Raw genomic sequence first — 18,391 nt, 5'->3', positions numbered from 1 at the left:
TCAAGAAGTTAGAAGACGTCGTCGGAACCCCAAGCTAACCACTCCACTGTTTTAATAGTAACTTAAACTCTTCCATTTGTTTCAATTATTGGTTCTCAAGATGTGGACGCTGCCATCAAGATCATGATTATTGTCCCATCTCTAGTTGCTTCGAGCAGAAGACAGTGGTTAGGTTTCTCCCTGAACTCCCATGTGGTGGTAATGCTTCGACATTGGTGTTAGGCAGGAATTCCAGGATATTGACCCAGTGACAATGAAGGAACAATAGCATATGTCCAAGACATATCCTAGCTGATACCTCATGGGTTCCAGAGTCAATATTGAGGACTCCAAACTGACTTTATACTATTCTTCCTCATCTCTGGTGGGTCTATCCTTTTGGTGGGGCAGGACATTGCCAGGGATGGAGATGACAGAACTGGCTGATAGATACGATTCTGTGAATATGACTGTCAGGCTGCTGCTTGGATAGCTTATGAGACAGTTCTCCCAAATGGAGCACCAGATGTTAGTGAGAGTCGACTGGGCTGAGATCATGTCCTGACACGATGTCTGAGTCTTTGCCTAAATCCAATTTTTGCTCTTATTTTTGAACTTTATAGCAACTGTTTTCCAGTTGACTTCAAAAGGAACGAAGAGTGAACCATATACTGTGGGACTGGTGTCATATGCCACCAGCCTATAAATCACCAGATTTATCAATTCAGTTTCACAATTTGTCATGGTGGCCCTCTTATAAAGAGCAGGCGGGATCACAACTTCAACAACAACTTGCATTTATTAGCTCCTTTACCATAGTAAAATGTCCCATGAGTGTTATCAAACAAAATGTGACACTGAGCCATATAAGGAGATATTAGGGCAGATGCCCAAAGGCTGGACCAAAAAGGTAGCCTTTAAGGAGCATCTTAAGAGGGGAGAGGTTCAAAAGGAGGGAATTTCAGAACTTAGGGCCTACGCAGCCAAAAGCACAGCCAGCAATGGTGGAGCAAAGAAAATCTGGGTTGTGCCAGAGGCTAAAAGTGGAGGAGAGCAGTGATCTCATAGGGTTGTATAGCTGGAGGAGATTACAGAGATAGGGAAGTGCAAGGCCATGTAAGGATTTGAAAACAAGGATGAAAATTTTAAAAATCGCCGAGTTACTATCATAGAACCATAACCAGTACACGACAATAACTATGTAAATGGTATCAAGATCAAATTATTGCATAAATGTTTTTTTGTCTGACAATGGAGGAGATTGAGCACTGAATCCTGTGATTCTGTCAGAGACCAGCATTCTGCCCAGCTGAGCAGTCACATACAATGGGTAGTGAGTGAGTGTGCTGCCACCTAGCTTCAGCATTTTCTGCTTTCGTTAAATTCTGAACGAACTAGTTCAAAATAACATCCAGTTGGCATTGCGATAATGCGCGATGCCAATATCATCACCCTCTATAAGAACAAGGGTGACCGCAGTGACTGCAACTACTGTGGAATCTCCATGCTCAGCATAGTGGGGAAAGTCTTCGTTCGAGTCGTTTTAAACAGAATCCGGAAGCTGGCTGAGCGTGTCCACCCTGAGGCACAGTGTGGCTTTTGAGCCGAGAGATCCACCATTGACATGCTGTTCTCCCTTCGCCAGCTACAGGAGAAATGCCGCAAACAGATGCCTCTCTACGTTGCTTTCATAGATCTCACCAAAGCCTTTGACCTCGTCAGCAGACGTGGTCTCTTCAGACTACTAGCAAAGATCGGATGTCCACCAAAGCTACTAAGTATCATCACCTTATTCCATGACAATATGAAAAGCACAATTCAGCATAGAGGTGCCTCATCAGACCCCTTTCCTATCCTGAGTGGCGTGAAACAGGGCTGTGTTCTCGCACCTGTTTGGGATCTTCTTCCCACTGCTGCTCTCACATACGTTCAAGTCTTCAGGAAGAAGGAATTTTCCTCCATGCAAGATCAGATGGCAGGTTGTTTAACCTTGTCCATTTTAGAACGAAGACCAAAGTTCGGAAGGTCCACATCAGGGAACTCCTCTTTGCTGACGATGCTGCATTAACATCCCACACAGAAGAGGGTCTGCAGAGACTCATGGACAGGATTGCGGCTGCCTGCAAAGAATTTGGCCAAACCATCAGCCTCAAGAAAACGAACATGGGACAGGACGTCAGAAATGCTCCATCCATCAATAATCGGCAACCACACTTTGGAAGTGGTTCAAGAGTTCACCTACCTAGGCTCAACTATCATCAATAACCTGTCTCTCGATGCAGAAATCAACAAGCACATGGGAAAGGCGTCCGCTGCTATGTCCAGACTGGCCAAGAGGGTGGGGGAAAATGGCGCACTGACACAGAACACAAAAGTCCGAGTGTTTCAAGCCTGTGTCCTCAGTACCTTGCTCTACAGTAGTGAGGCCTGGACAACGTATGTCAGCCAAGAGCAACGTCTCAACTCATTCCATCTTCGCTGCTTCCGGAGAATCCTTGGCATCAGGTGGCAGGACTGTATCTCCAATGTAGAAGTCCTCGAGGTGGCCAACATCCCCAGGCTATACACCCTACTGAGCCGGTGGCGCTTAAGATGGCTTGGCCATGTGAGCCGCATGGAAGATGGCAGGATCCCCAAGGACGCATTGTACAGCGAGCTCGTCACTGGCTCGTCCACGTCTCCGCTTTAAAGATGTCTGCAAACGCGACATGAAGTCCTGTGACATTGATCACAAGTCGTAGGAGTCAGTTGCCAGTGATCGCCAGAGCTGGCGGACAGTCATAAAGGTGGGGCTAAAGAGTGGCAAGTCGAAGAGACTTAGCAGTTGGCAGGAAAAAAAGACAGAAGCGCAAGGAGAGAGCCAACTGTGTAACAGCCCCAACAACCAATTTTATCTGCAGCGCCTGTGGAAGAGTCTGTCACTCTAGAACTGGCCTTTATAGCCACTCTAGGCGCTGCTTCACAAACCACTGACCACCTCTAGGCGCTTACAAGGAGGCCAAAGAAAGAAGAGAAAGACTAGTGTAAAGACCTGCCAGCTTGCTGATATGTAATTCCTTTCTTTGCTGTTTTGCCGAAGCTATTAACCGAACAGATTACTTTGGTTAAATTAGCAGCGAAAGGAATTGGGATACAAGTGCATTTTCACCCAATACACAAGGATAAATACAGCACTCCTATCCTTTCAGACAAGGAGCTGTGCTCGAATGAAAGCACAGCCATTGCTCAAGAGCTGTAACCTCATCAACGACTTTGTGGGCTGGATTTTATGGGCCCCCCCCCACCCTCACCCCGAGATGGGTTCAGAGGCGGGGGGGGGGGGCAGGGGGGATTTGGCCGGGGGGGGGGGGCATCGAATTGCGAGGGGAGGTGGGGGTGGAGAGCCTGTTGTAATGCGATTTTGTCGGGGGCGGGAGAGGCCTTTCCGTCCGGAGGCCAATTGAGGCCCTTAAGTGGCCTATTAATAGAGGGCCACCGCCAGGAAAAAACACTAGGCGAACCCCCTCCCCTGCACTAAGCGCTCACCCTCACCCAACCCCCCTACCGGGGCCTGCCAGTCTGGCCCCGGCAACCCCGGCTCACTTAACTGAGGTCCAGGTATCCAGCATTGGGCCTGGGTCCAAGGCCTCTGCAGTACTGGCATGGGCCACCGCTCCCGGTGGCACTGCTGATACTGCTGAGCTGCCAGTCCTGTGATTGGAGGCGGGATCCCCGTCTTTAAAGGAACAGGGATCCCAGCGCCGGTCACTTAAGTGCCAGAGCAACACAAGATTGCACTGGGGGAGTGGCATGGCTTGGAAATGCTGAGGTGGGGGTCCCCTGCCTTTTTGGCCCAGCGCCAGAGCCCACTGGTGCCACAAAATCCAGCCCATTTATTTGGAGATACAGCACTGAAACAGGCCTTTCGGCCCACCGAGTCTGTGCCGACCAATAACCACCCATTTATACTAACCCTGCAGTAATCCCATATTCCCTATCACCTACCTACACTAGGGGCAATTTACAATGGCCAATTTACCTATCAACCTGCAAGACTTTGGCTGTGGGAGGAAACCAGAGCACCCGGCGAAAACCCACGCGGTCACAGGGAGAACTTGCAAACTCCGCACAGGCAGTACCCAGAATCGAACCCAGGTCCTTGGAGTTTTGTTTTCTAACGGCCCCATTACATTTATAAAAGTGGGGCATTCAATTGGGTGGCACAGTGGCGCAGTGGTTAGCACCGCAGCCTCACAGCTCCAGCGACCCGGGTTCAATTCTGGGTACTGCCTGTATGGAGTTTGCAAGTTCTCCCTGTGTCTGCGTGGGTTTCCTCCGGGTGCTTCGGTTTCCTCCCACATGCCAAAGACTTACAGGTTGATAGGTAAATTGGCCATTATACGTTGTCCCTAGTATAGGTAGGTGGTAGGGAAATATAGGGACAGGTTGGGATGTGGTAGGAATATGGAATTAGTGTAGGATTAGTATAAATGGGTGGCTGATGGTCGGCACAGACTCGGTGGCCGAAGGGCCTGTTTCAGTGCTGTATCTCTAAACTAAACATAAACTAAAACTGGATCGTGCTCATGTGGACTATCTCCCCATGTACATTAATTAGTCACCAAGAAAGCTAAATAAGTCATTAACTGGAATATTTTTACACTCAGCAGTTAATGATATTTATTTTCAACCTCTCTCCATCATCTTCATTTCCTACTTGCGTTCACCATCACATGCTTCCTCTAGGTAAAGTCATAATCTCCTCCTCCCTGCTATCAGTGGCATTCTCCAATCAGAAAATGGATTTCTTTGCTGTGATATAAAGCTGCATCGCGAACTGGGCTGAGACAGACGAGTTTGATTAGTGGACAGCCTGAAGCTTTAACCTTCTAGTTGAGAGACAAGCAGTCACTGACTGGAGCTGCAAGGTCAGTGTTAATACACTGCAGCAACTCGCCAAGGCTTCTTCGATGGTACCTCCCAAACTTACAATCTCCAGGTTCAACACCAAGTAACACACCATCCTGACTTGGAAATATAACACGGCTTCTTCATAGTTACTCAGTGAAAATCCTGCAACTCCCTACCCAAGAGCACTGTGGGTGCACCTACACCACACAGACAAGGCGGCAGCTCATCACTACTTTTTCAAGGGCAATTAGGGATGGGCAATAAATGCTGGCCTTGCCAGAAATGCCCACATTCTGTGAATGAATATATTTCAGTAAACACTCCAACGTACTGTTCAGGAAAACATGCCCTCAGCAGACCAACAGCATTACTTCTGTATTTTTGACCCACTTTAAAGTTTTTTGCTTTCCTCCTCACCCACATTTGCCAGCTGAGACATTTTCCACACACCAATCACTAAATTATTTTTAATTACTTCCCCTGACAAAGTGCATCATTGCTGCTCAACCTCTTCCCTATCCCCCATAGATTTAGATGAGGAAAGATGGAAGGAGGTTTCAATGGAGCATAAACGCTGGCATGGACTGATTGGGCAGAATGGCCTGTTTCTGTGCTATATATCCTATGTAATTCCCACGACTATTCCACAGATGGGAGCTCGGTACATAGGAACTACAAATACCAACCTGTAACCTCCCACTGGATAACACAGCATGTCAGAACACCAATACACTGCACCACCGCCTCTCCCATTTAAACCAGCAAACATATTTCAAGTGTGCCTGGTGTTGGGTGTTAATCAGTTGTGTATTCATAAAAAGCAAATGTCAGGTCATTTTTAACAGGCTTTCCTTCCCACACTGAAATGAATGAGATGTTAAGTGCCATGAATAATAGAGCATTAGTGAAGTACCATGATGTCACCTATACACCAAAGACTAATTATTGAAAATAAGAGTTGGTGATTGAACTGATTAAGGATGACGTTATAAACTTGCAATTATATAGCACCTTCCACGACCACAGGACATCCCAAAGCGCTTTACAGCCAATTTTGAAGCGTAGTCACTGTCACAATGTAGGAACCACAGCAACCAAATTGCACAATGCAGGCTCCCGCAAACAACAATGTGATAATGAACTGATAATTTTTTTTTGTGATGTTGACTGAGGGATAAATATTGGCCAGGAAACTAGGGATAATTCCCCTGCTCTTCTTCAAAATAGTGCCATGGGATCTTTTACATCCACCTGAAGGGGCTGACAGGACCTTGGTTTAACGTCGCATCCGAAACTGACTCAGAGGCGAGAGTGCTACCAATTGAGATATGGTTAACACTACATTGCTGCATTGTTATAGTACCTCATCATGCCAAAATGCTACAGATCTTCGAATTATTCTTGGAGCACAGTCATTGTCATGTAAGCAAATGTAGTAACCAATTTACAAACAACAAGGTCTCACAAATAGTAAATGAAATGATTAATTAATCTGTTCCAGGTGGCGTTGGAGATGACAGAGCAAGTCCAGCCAGGATACTGAAGACATCCTGCTCTCCTTTAAATAGTGCTATGACATCCACTGGAGCAGGGCCTTGGTTTAACATCTCATCCAAAAAAATGACACCTCCAACAATGCAGCACTCCCTGACTACCACATGGAAGTGGCAGCCTGGATGCTACTTCATGAAAAGGTTACTTGTAACCCAAATTAAAAGGAACAAAAATGTAAATTTTGTAAATTGTAAATGTAAAAGGAATGCAAAACATTGCAAAATTCAAATTTCTATTTCCAGTACAGTATTTTAAAAAGCCAGAAAATAGTATTATTTGCTCACTCAGCATCATAGCTTCAAGACCAGATTAGCCAGATTTCGCACACACCTATATTATATATTGCTGACAATGTTTTGTATAAACAAAGTATTATTTTAACATTCATTTACCAAGTACTGGAGCCTCTGTCGTTCAGTCTCTGGTGTGAACTCTGAAGACATTGGAATGACTTCACCACTTCGAACAATAATGGCCCTGAAATAGAACGAGTTGGAAATTCATATAAAGGAAGTGAATCTGGTGATCAAATGCTGTCCGGTAGCTTATCCAGACTACAAATGCAAGAATGGATTCAGTTTTCTTAAACTCTCATGATTTGAACAAAAAAAAAAAATCGAGTTCAGCCTAATGAGCATAACATACAATAAAAGTGAATACATTGGAAGTGTGGGACTTTATGGCACCATCACATCATCCAGCCATATGAGGCTTAGGGAGCAGATCCTCCTGTCCCTGTGCTTGAATGTAGTGAATACTGGAAAATTGGGTGAGAACAGCAAATGCCTGGAAGACGTCTGCTCAATTTTACATCCAATAAATTAAATAGACAGAAAATTGGGTGGGCTCCACTTGGGTGTGCGTTTTTCTCCCTGGCCAATTTCCCAGTCTTCACTGCACCCAGCTATCTCAATAATTCTAGGGTCACAGAAACTGTAAAATTTATCCCATCATCAATTAAAACTTAATTGGAGTGCACACTATAGCTGTGATCATCATGTGAAGTACATAAAAACATTTTTGCCAATACACAAGGAACTAAACATAAGAGAGACTTGACAGACTGCTTTGTGTTAGTACGAAGAGATGCTCATTTAAATCTCAAAATGCAGTTTCTGATAAACATTTAATCTCTGGCTTCAGATATTGTCAGTATTTCAGATATGGCAGCTTTGCTTTAATTGTTTATGAATCTATTGCCAGGAGAAGCGTTTGATTAAGCCTCAGCTTCATTATTTACTCCCACCCATCATTACTCACTACCAATTCTACATAATTCCACTTTTAATAAATATTCTGCTGCAAATTCTCAGTAATACATGTCAAGTGTTCTTCAATAACCCCGCAGTAATGAGGTAATAAAGAAGTTAAATAATCTTGGTGAATATCATTTGGCATTGCACAAAGACTCTGGACGGTCATGGTCATTATGTAGCTTCCAATTTCATACATGTTATCTGTAGAAATATAGGTACAGTACCAAGGAGTGAGTTCACAGGCTATAATCGAATCGCAGGGGTTCAGGTGATATTTAGAAATAGCTCAAACTTCTCATGATTTACAACTGCCCATCAATCTGACCCATGATTCCCCAGGTAACTGTGCCCTATTTGGACTTATATTTCTTATCTACTAACGTATTCTGTTTTAAAATTGGTACCCTGGAAGTTTGGAATGAACTGTTCTCAACAGTTTACAGATAAACTGTAAGTTACTCTTGACAACTGTCAACCCAGCGCTACTTTGGTCTTCCTTAGCGTCTTGTTCATTTTGATGGTATCACATTCAAACGCTGAGTATTATATTCTGGTAGGACAAGAGAGTCTAAACGCTCTACCATTATCAGAAATATTTCACCTGTTGCTTTATAAATGATGCAATTAAACAAGACTATGCTATTAGTATCACGTCAGTTTTTAAGTGATTTGACATCTAAACTGCATTCCAAGGGTTCACACGGCAAGACCTCCCCTGACAGTCACTGAATTGCCTTTTCATAATCTTCTTTCTCTGGAATGTACCTGTCCAAAAACTCTCCAGTATAAATTATTCCTTAAGCAAATAATTGATGTATGTGTAATATTAATTTAGCATTAAAATATGGAGGCGAGGGAAGTAGAACATAATATACACAGAGGTATTCAGCACACACAAATACAAAGGCCTCATTATGGAATGCAAGAGAGCTTTTTACAAACCCCTCTTGTCTATAGAGTCACAATTCATTACTGAAATGTATAATGAAGTCAGAAGTTGACATTTCAACAAATGGAATTCATCTAGGCAATGGATTAACTAGATTTATTGAACTTCTGCACTCAGTGGGGGTAATGTTGACTTTGTGGGATAGTGTAAAATGGGCAATAGTGAGTCAAAAGGTGTTTTACCTCGTCCTCGTTGAACTCAATGGAACAAAAAACAAAATCAGGAGACACATGAAATAGGCTGCCAACTTGCTATCATCCATTTTATACTATTGCACAACGTCATAACTACGCCCAATATCTGCAAGCTTGTCCAAATTCAATATAGTAAATAAAATCTGTAGAAATAATGATATATGCCACGGAAGGCAATTATAATTCTGAACCAGGGTATTTACAACAGCAGAGCTTAGCAATGCATCAACCAGTTTGAAAGTGAATAATTAAAACATCACAAAATATTCTGTATGAACTATCAACAATTTTGTGCTTGTTTTAGGGTCTTGAGCTCAGCTGCAAAATAATCTCCATCATTTGTAGCTTTCACTAATGCCAATTTTTTTTCTCCCTCCTTTGGTTAATTGCAAAGAGAGAAACCAATGCTGCAGAATGCAAGCTGACAGAATTTTAAAGGGGTAATTTTAACCAAACTCATCAGATGGGAACCCCATGGGATCGGGTGGAACACTGGTTTTATTCCCAGCCTGATATTATCTCCATTGAAGCCTGTGTGGCACTCAATCCCATCAGCTTCCTTAATAAAAGCAAAATACTGCAGATGCTGGAAATCTGTAATAAAAACAAGAAATGCTGGAAATTCTCAGCAGGTCTGGCAGCATCTGTGGAGAGAGAAGCAGAGTTAACGTTTCAGGTCAGTGACCCTTCATCAGAACTCTGATGCTGCCAGACCTGCTGCCAGACCTGCTGAGAATTTCCAGCATTTCTTGTTTTGATTAATCCATCAGCTTTCTGTTGGGCAGTTAGTCTAAAAGTGCACCCATAATATTTGTATCTTTGTGCCTCGATTGGACAGCACTTCTTGATATCAAAGGCAGCATTTAGTAACAGTCTTTGCAATGAAACTACCACGTCACATTTACTGTTGTAGGACAGAGCGATAAAGCTTGCAAAGTTGGCCTTACCTGCTATCCCCAGCATTTGCTACATAGAACTTGCCCATCAGAAACACCACAACCAAGGAAGTGCAGCCACCCGAGATATTGTACGTGCTTCTCTCTCGTTCAATTTGCATGTCCTGCGGATGGCAGCAATAAGAAGACACAAAAGAGAGAATACTATTATTCAGAAGTTATTTGTGGCAAGGCCCAAGTCTTCATCTGTCTGTGCCTCAAACTTTTCATGAATTTTGAAAGGTAAAGAAATGTCATGAGTCATGATTTTTCCTCTTAAGAAGCAATCTCAAACCTGTGGTAAAAATTAATGTATTTGCAACAGTTGAACTTCAAAGATTGAAAATGACAGTAATGTATAGCAGATAAGTCAGCATCTAGCAAGAGAAAAGATAGTTTAATGTTTTGGGGGTTTGACTCTTCATCAGATTTCCCCAAGCCTCCGGTGGCAGTCCATTGCGGATTTGACGTGAAACAAGCTGTAGTGAAACTATTCACCCTTTTCATAAAATCATACAGCACAGGTGGTGGTCATTCGGCCACTGTGCCTGTGCCAGCTCTTTGAAAGAGCTATTCAATTAGTCTCACTCCCCTGCTCTTTCCCCATTGCCCTGTCAATTGTTTCTTTTCAAGTATATATCCAATTCCCTTTTGAAAGTTACTACTGAATCTGCTTCCACCACCCTTTCAGCCAGTGCATTCAAGATCATAATGATTGCCACATAAAAAAATTCTGCTCCTCTCCCCTCTGGTCCTTTTGCCAATTACCTTACATCTGAATCCTCTGATTATCAAACCTACTTGAAAACAATTTCTCCCCATTTACTCTATCAAAACCCTTCATAATTATGAAGTCTATTAAGTCTACCCTTAACCTTCTCTGCTCTAAGGAGAACAATCCCAATTTATTCAGTCTCTCCGCATAACTGAAATCCCTCATCCCTGTTTCTACTTCACACAAAGGGTAGTGCAAATCTGAAACCACCCTGCAAAAAGCTTTTTAAAAATTAATTCATGGGATAGGAGTGTCACTGGCAAGGCCCGCATTTATTGCCTAAACCCTAATTACCCTTGAGGAGGTGATGGTGAGCTGCCTTCTTGAAACTGCTGCAGTCCATGTGGTGTAGATACACCCACAGTGCAGTACAGGATGGAGTTCTAGGATTTTGACCCAGGGGCAGTGAAGGAACAGCGATATATTTTCAAGTCAGGATGGTGTGTGACTTGGAGGGGAATGTGCAAGTGGTGGTGTTTCCATGCATCTGCTACCCTTGTTCTTCTAGGTAGTAGTGGTGTCAAGTTTCAAGTTTGGAAGATACTATTGCTGGAGCCTTGGTGAGTTGCTGTAGTGCGTCTTTTAGATGCCACTGTGCAGCATTGGTGAAGGGAGTGAATGTTTAAGGTGGTGGGGTGCTGATCAGGCGGGCTGCTTTGTCCTGGATGGTGTCGACCTTCTTAAGCTTTGTTGTGTTGTACTCATCCAGGCTCATCAAAAGCTGGTGAGGCTAGGCCAACTGAAAATTTCAAAACTGAGATTGATACCTTTGCCTAAGAAAAATCCAAGGGTTACGGAACCAAGACAGACAGATGGAGTCAAGATTCAGATCCACCATTTTCTAATTAACGGGCTGAGTGGCCCACTCTTCTTCGTGTGTACCATTCTAGCAAATCTCCTCTGCACCCTCTCCCAGGCCTTCACGTCCTTCTTAAAGTCCAGTGCCCAGAATTAGACACAATACTCCATTCAATTAGATCATGGCTGATCTGTACTTCAACTCCATTTACCCAGCTTTAATCATCTGTATCCCTTGATAAAGGGGCCAGGAAAAGTCAACAGACAGGAAAGCTTTAATCATGCTGTCTGTACAGTGTTTACCATCTCTTACGGAATGAACTGAAACCCCACAGCTGTAGATTTAGCATTGCTAAGTAATGGGGCTAGGAATACATTAATATTTAATTACACAATACAATATTAAGGAAATTGGTTCAAATGACAGACCTTAAACTGCTCTTGGTGTTGAGGGCATGAGTATCAAATTGCAGCTTAGCAATCGCAATCATACAATACATGAAAGGTCATTCATTTGATTGCACCAGTCCTCAGCAGTGCACGTAATTTTAGACAGTTCATTAACTTCCTTGCAAATTATTTGCAATTTCCTTCAATGTTTGTGTTGCTGGATTTTTTTTTCCTATCTAGAGATGCTGTTAGAACTCTAAGAACTGTGTTTCCAGAATCTTTGAAAGTTTAGGTTATAATACATCTTGTACCAATGCTACTTTTTGATGTGCACTGCCTTTGAGGAATGGGAACATTATCTGATTAGTGCCTCTGCCAGTTGGGCATTTAAAGAGAAAGGGTTTCATTGATATGATGCCTTATCGCACATCTCTCAGAAACGTCACAAAAATGGTTCACATACAAGGAATCGTTTTGAATAGCGGTGATTTTAAGTAGGTGCGGCCGTTTTGTGCCCGCAAAAAACGAGACTCCCTGCAAATAGAATTTTTGATTCATTTGAATAGTATTAGGTAAAATTACTCTGAGAGGAGACCATTTGTCCACCAGGCTTGTGCCAATGCTAGTTCTTCGAATGGAACCAGCTTCTTTAATCTCATTTCCCCTGCTTCCTTTCATATTCTCTTTTCAAAATAATTATCCAATTTCCTTTGAAATGCTGTTATACTTTCTGCCTCAATAGCCACTTGTGGCCAAGGATTCCATTTTCTGAAATTTCTCCTGATTTCCAGTGAATTATACAAATTCTTTAAGTGGTACTCCTGGAAACATGCTAGCTTTTTCCAATTAGTTAATCAATCAAAATGATCTTGCACTCAGCTATCTCTTAAAACCTTTCATAATCTTGAAAACTATGACTCGATTCCTCCTTAATCTCCTGTATTTGTTTTACTGGAACAACTTTTTTTTTGTCAAGCCAGTCTTCATGAATATAACTCTATTTCTGGTAATACTCTTAACTGTGTCCTTGGTATGTCCATGCTTCCCTTCCGATAATGGAGTGTCATACTGCATACAATACTCCTTTTGTGGTCCAACCAATACTTTGTACTAATTCAATGTCAATTCCGTGCCTTTGTGTCCTTTTGTATACAATCCAAGATCCATGTTTGATTATTTTTTTTAAAATGGCTTTTATCTGAATTCCCACCTTTAAATATCTCTGTTTCTGCACCTCTAGATCTCTTTGTTTCTCCGTTCTGTTAAGAATCTTATTATTTAGAGACAACGTCTTTCACTTCTACTTTTATGTTATGAAAACACCACATGTCAAATGGGAAATAATAATTTCATCGATTGGAACTTTGCCTATGACTTTTACTGGAAATTCTTACAAATAACTTCTTTTAAAAAAGAGTCACCTGGCAGCCAAAATAGCCACGGCAATTTGCATATGAAACAGCAACAGAGTAGACCGGAGACATGACTGAGGCAACCTAGCCAGAACAATGGGGTGCTCTCTGACTAAATTACCTGAGATGGCTTTCTCAACACGGTCATCAACAGCCATTGACTTTGAAAGAGCTAACCCCTACCAAGTGTGACTGGACAGCCTGAGGGTGGGGGGGGGGGGGGGGGGTAAAGCCTTCAATCTCAGAAAATTCCAGAGGACTCCATTAAATCACAAACAGGTGGTAATGTCATGTGTCTGCTTGTGCAACTCTGGGAATATTGTGAGTTGTGACTCAGACAGCAGGACAGTAACTGTAAGCCATCAAGGGAGCAGTACTCTCTCTCCCCCCTTCCCTCCAGTACAGATACAGAGAAGGCCCAGCTGCAGCTGGTAAAGCTAAGTCTACAGACCACCACAATCAACAACTAGGATACAAGGGTCAAAAGCCCCCTTTCTGCTTTCTGAAGCCTGAGAAGCAAGCCTGAAATGTGCACGTGGCCCAACGAGGACTTCAGGACTACAGTTTCAACTAAGGACTCTGGGACTGCTGAACTGTATTTAAATTCCATTTATTTCAGACGCTACTCCAACCACCCAACTGTGTTTTCCCTCTGTAATATATTTGTGTGTGTGTGTGTGTCTTGTGTAAATGTGAGCGTGGATGCGTAACGTATTTTAGTAATTTTAACCGGTTTAAGAGTGATAAGGATAATAAACTTACATCTTTCTTGTTTAAACTCAAGAAACTTGTCTGATTGTTTTTTTGGCAATTATATTAGAGGGACAGGAGCAAGTGCTCACTGAGGTGGTAAGTTCAATCACTGTGTTAAAAAAAAAGGACAAATCCTGTTGTGGTCAAACCAGAGAAGGGGCGAAAGGCGAGCCTGAGACCCCCTCCTCCCCTGGTGGTAACATTTACCACAACCTTCCTGTTCACGTTTCTCTGTACTGAATTGCATCTGCCCACTCCATTAACCTATCTATGCCCTATGCAATTGCTTCCATTCCTCCTCCTCATTTTTCATGCTCCTTAATTTGGTTTCATCAGCTAAATTAACTCCAATTTCTCTTGTGCCTATGTCCAAATCCTTTCTCACATTACTGGAAAGCAAAAAAAGGTCCAAAACACCTGGAGCACAACACCACTCATACTGGGCACTATTTTATGCATCGCGTGGTGTGTGACAGCAGAACCGGAAGCTGGCAACACTTCCACTTCTGCCCTTTTTGCCATTTCCCACACGATTACAAATTTAAATTTATGTTCCGGTGGCGGGCACAGGAGATGCATGTGATCATGTGGCGGGGACAGCTTTTCATTGGTGAATCCCGTGTCACTGCAAAACACTATTTACAGCACGGCTATAAATCACTCTGCATTGCAATCATGGAGGATCAGCAGACTGCATGCTCTCTAATCGTTTGCAGATATTCATTTTTAATATTGATTTATTCAATTTTTTTTATCCTCCCTTATCTGTTACTCATTCTCTCCCACCCAGCACCAACTACTGTTTATATTGTACTCCTCTCTCCATCACAACTTCCACCGTTATGACAGCCAGTAGGCAGCATCCTGTTTCACGGTTCAGGGATTCCTTCCTGCAGGTTCTCTTCCAGGCCATCAGGAAGAGTCTTACCTGAAGATAGACTCAGAAGACCCTCCCACCTGACCAAGGTGGCCTGGTTGGAGATGGCGGAAGAGGTGTCAGAACATGGGGTCACTCATAGAACCTCGGTTCAGTGTTGGAAACGGGTCAATGACTTACTCAGAGTGGAGAGGGTAAGTGATATTGCCGAAGCTGTACAAATGTTAATCTACTAAACTCCATGCTGCGTGGCAGTGCGCAGCTATGCCAAGCATTTGAAAGCATGATCAGCCTTGGTGCCACATAGCAATTGATTATGGAGAATGTGCAAGGCTGGCGTCTGTTTGCGCTTGGATGCTGCATGCGACTGACAGGCCAGATTGACTGATGTCAATGTATGTAGACAACGGACATTAGGCATCATTTGACATGCCAGTAAAACAGCACCTTCTCCTGCAGGACAAGCAGACCTCCAATCAAAGGGAGTGGACCAAAACAGGGGGCAGAGTCCCAGATCACGGTCTACTGATGTCAGCAGAGGAGACAGCACAGATAGCTGGACAGGAGGGAGGAACAGCAAATGCAGACAGAGAGGAAGGATCATCAAGGTGTAAGGATGAAGTGTCAGCTTTACTGTTGCAGCCAAAGGTGCATGCAGGAGAATTGAGAGAAAATGTGACAGTCTCATACTGTGATGATGCTTAACATGCTTCTGTTTGTTCTCCATTGCAGGTGCCCGCAATCGAACGACGAAACACCACGAAGCTGATGATTCTACCTCTGGGGAAGATGCCACCAATGCCCCAGAAGGTGCATCATCACTGGCCTCTTCTGCCACCTCCGTCAGCGCAGATACATCCACACAATCCATAGGGGTGGGGGGGGGGGGGGGGGTGGGGCGGGGGTTCAGATTTGAAGCAGGGTCACAATCAGTTGGGCATGACACAGACGTGTCCCAGCAGCTGAGGGAGCATAGAATCATAGAAAGTTTACGGCACAGGAAGAGGCCACTTGGCCCATGTTACGTGTTACAGCTGGGCCCTCTTACAATCGGAGGACTGCGAGGGACTAGGTGCCTCCTCAGCCTCACCCTGATGACGATCCTCTGTTTGAGGCTACAAATAGTCTGCTGGAAGTGCAGTGATCTCATGGGGAAAATATGTCATAAGATGCCTGAAGTCAAGCCTGACTTTGCAGGTGCCATGGAGGAGTCCATGCAAGCCATGACGTCCACCATGTCCTAAGCATATAGCTTCCTCAGTGGAGAAGTTGGCAACCGCCATGGAGAGCAGGTCGAGCATTCGACCCATATGCGCTCAGAATCACACTCCATCGCCTGTAGCCATGGGGTCCAGGCAGCAATGGCTAAGCAGGAGGGGTACAAGGTACCTGGACCTCCTTCAGAGAGTCCCTTCCCCTCAGAGAGACAGGCATGTGCCATTAGGTACCCATGGAAGAGGTGCGTGTGCCAGCTGCCCCGGGGCCTTCCTCTCAGGACACCCCTAGATTAAGTGGCGTATCATCTTCCCTCCCATCATGGACCCCTTACCTCCAGCATCCGAGCCCAAGGGGGATACTCAAGCATCAGTGCTGGAGAGCCCCAGTAGGATGCAGCCCTCAAGGCCCCATATCGCCAGAGGACGTCCGCCATGGTCATCCAGGACAATGGGATAGTGCAATGAAAAGACTGCCTCCACCAACATTCAAGAAGCGCAACACCATCGGGGACAAAGCAGCCCGCTTGATTGGCACTCCATCCACAAACATTCACTCCCTCCACCACTGACGCACAGTGCCAGAAGTCTGCACCAGCTACAAGATGCACTGCAGCAATGCACCAAGGCTCCTTCGACAGCATCTTCCAAACCCACGAACTATGGAGCTGCACCCATCCAGGCAAGCGCTGAGTATTCCATCACACTCCTGACTTGGCCCTTGTAGATGGTGGACAGTCTTTGGGGAGAAAGCAGGTGAGTCGCTCACTGCAGGATTCCTAGCCTCTGACCTGCTCTTGTAGCCACAATATTTAAATGGCTACTCCAGTTCAGTTTCTGGTCAATGGTAGTCTCCAGGATGTTGATAGTGGGGGATTCAGCAATCATAATGCCATTGAATGTCAAGGGGAGATGGTTAGATTCTCTCTTGCTGGAGATGGTCACTGCCTGGCACTTGTATTGCGCGAATGTTACTTGCCGCTTTAGCAGCCCAAGCCTGGATATTGTCCAGGTCTTGATGCATTTCTACATGGACTGCTTCAGTATCTGACGAGTCATGAATGGTGCTGAACATTGCGCAATCATCAGCGAACATCCCCACTTCTGACCTTATGATTGAAGGAAAGTCATTGATGAAGCAGCTGAAGATGGTTGGGCCTAGGACACTACCCTGAGGAACTCCTGCAGTGATGTCCTGGAGCTGAGATGATTGACCTCCAACAACCACAACCATCTTCCTTTGCTCTAGTTATGACTCCAACCACCGGAGCGTTTTCCCCGATTCCCATTGACTCCAGTTTTGCTGGGGCTCCTTGATGCCATACTCGGTCAAATGCTTCCTTGATGTCAAGGGCAGTCACTCTCACCTCACCTCCTGAGTTCAGCTCTTTTGTCCATGTTTGAACCAAGGTTATAATGAGGTCAGGAGCTGAGTGGCCCTGGTGGAATCCAAACTGAGCATCACTGAGCAGGTTATTGCTAAGCAAGTGCTGCTCGATAGCACTGTTAATGACACGTTCCATCACTTTACTGATGATCAAGAGTAGACTGATGGGGCGGTAATTGGCCGGGTTGGACTTGTCCTGCTCTTTGCGTACAGGGCATACCTGGGCAATTTTTCACATTGCAGGGTAGATGCCAGTGTTGTAGCTCAACTGGAAGAGTTTGGCTTGGGGCGCGGCAAGTTCTGGAGCATAGGTCTTCAGTACTATTGCCAGAATGTTGTCAGGGCCCATAGCCTTTGGAGTATCCGGTGCCTTCATCCGTTTCTTGATATCACGCAGAGTGAATCAAATTGGCTGAAGACAGGCATCTGTGATGCTGGGGACCTCAGGAGGAGGCCGAGATGGATCATCAGCTCAGCACTTTTGGCTGAAGATGGATGCAAATGCTTCGGTCTTATCTTTTCACCAATGTGATTGGCTCGCCCATCATTGAGGATGGGGATATTTGAGGAGCCACCTCCTCCAGTTAGTTGTTTCATTGTCCACCATTCACGACTGGATGTGGCAGGACTGCAGAGCTCAGATCTGATCCATTGGATATAGGATTGCTTAGCTCTATCACATGCTGCTTACGCTGTTTGTGTACACAGGTAGTCCTGGATTGTCTCTTCACCAGGTTGACACCTCATTTTGAGATCAAAGAGACTCCTGACAATGCAGACCAATCGCGGACGTCATCAACGTGTGCTAACATTTGCCAGCTTGCCAGTATGAATGCGAGCATGCACGCGCATTATGTCACCATGCCATGACGTCACCACATCTCAATAGCTGTCTCCATTCACCCGAACAGTACCCCGCTCCCTCCCACCATCCCTGCGTCAATCGCCGCTTCACCGCACTCAACCCCCTCCACGTTGCTACCTTCCCGCAGCCACTCCCTCCCCTCAACTACTCGCTCCCGCCCCAC

At 44.6% G+C, this 18,391-nt stretch overlaps 1 protein-coding gene across 1 annotated transcript in view; it reads right to left on the bottom strand.

Annotated features, from left to right (window-relative positions):
- Positions 1-18,391, bottom strand: part of ppm1h (protein phosphatase, Mg2+/Mn2+ dependent, 1H) — a 207,923-nt gene that overhangs the window by 34,097 nt on the left and 155,435 nt on the right. The window contains exons 4-5 of the mRNA XM_068050351.1: positions 9,770-9,882; positions 6,816-6,900 (exon numbers count right to left, since the gene is read on the bottom strand). Of these exons, the coding sequence (XP_067906452.1) occupies positions 6,816-6,900; positions 9,770-9,882 (198 nt within the window). The remainder of the gene's footprint in view (positions 1-6,815; positions 6,901-9,769; positions 9,883-18,391) is intronic.

Source organism: Heterodontus francisci, chromosome 18 (genome assembly GCF_036365525.1).
Source record: "Heterodontus francisci isolate sHetFra1 chromosome 18, sHetFra1.hap1, whole genome shotgun sequence".
In the NCBI taxonomy this organism is placed as follows: domain Eukaryota; kingdom Metazoa; phylum Chordata; class Chondrichthyes; order Heterodontiformes; family Heterodontidae; genus Heterodontus; species Heterodontus francisci.
The sequence above is the reverse complement of the archived record's forward strand: the minus strand, read 5'-3'. Positions and strand labels throughout refer to the sequence as shown.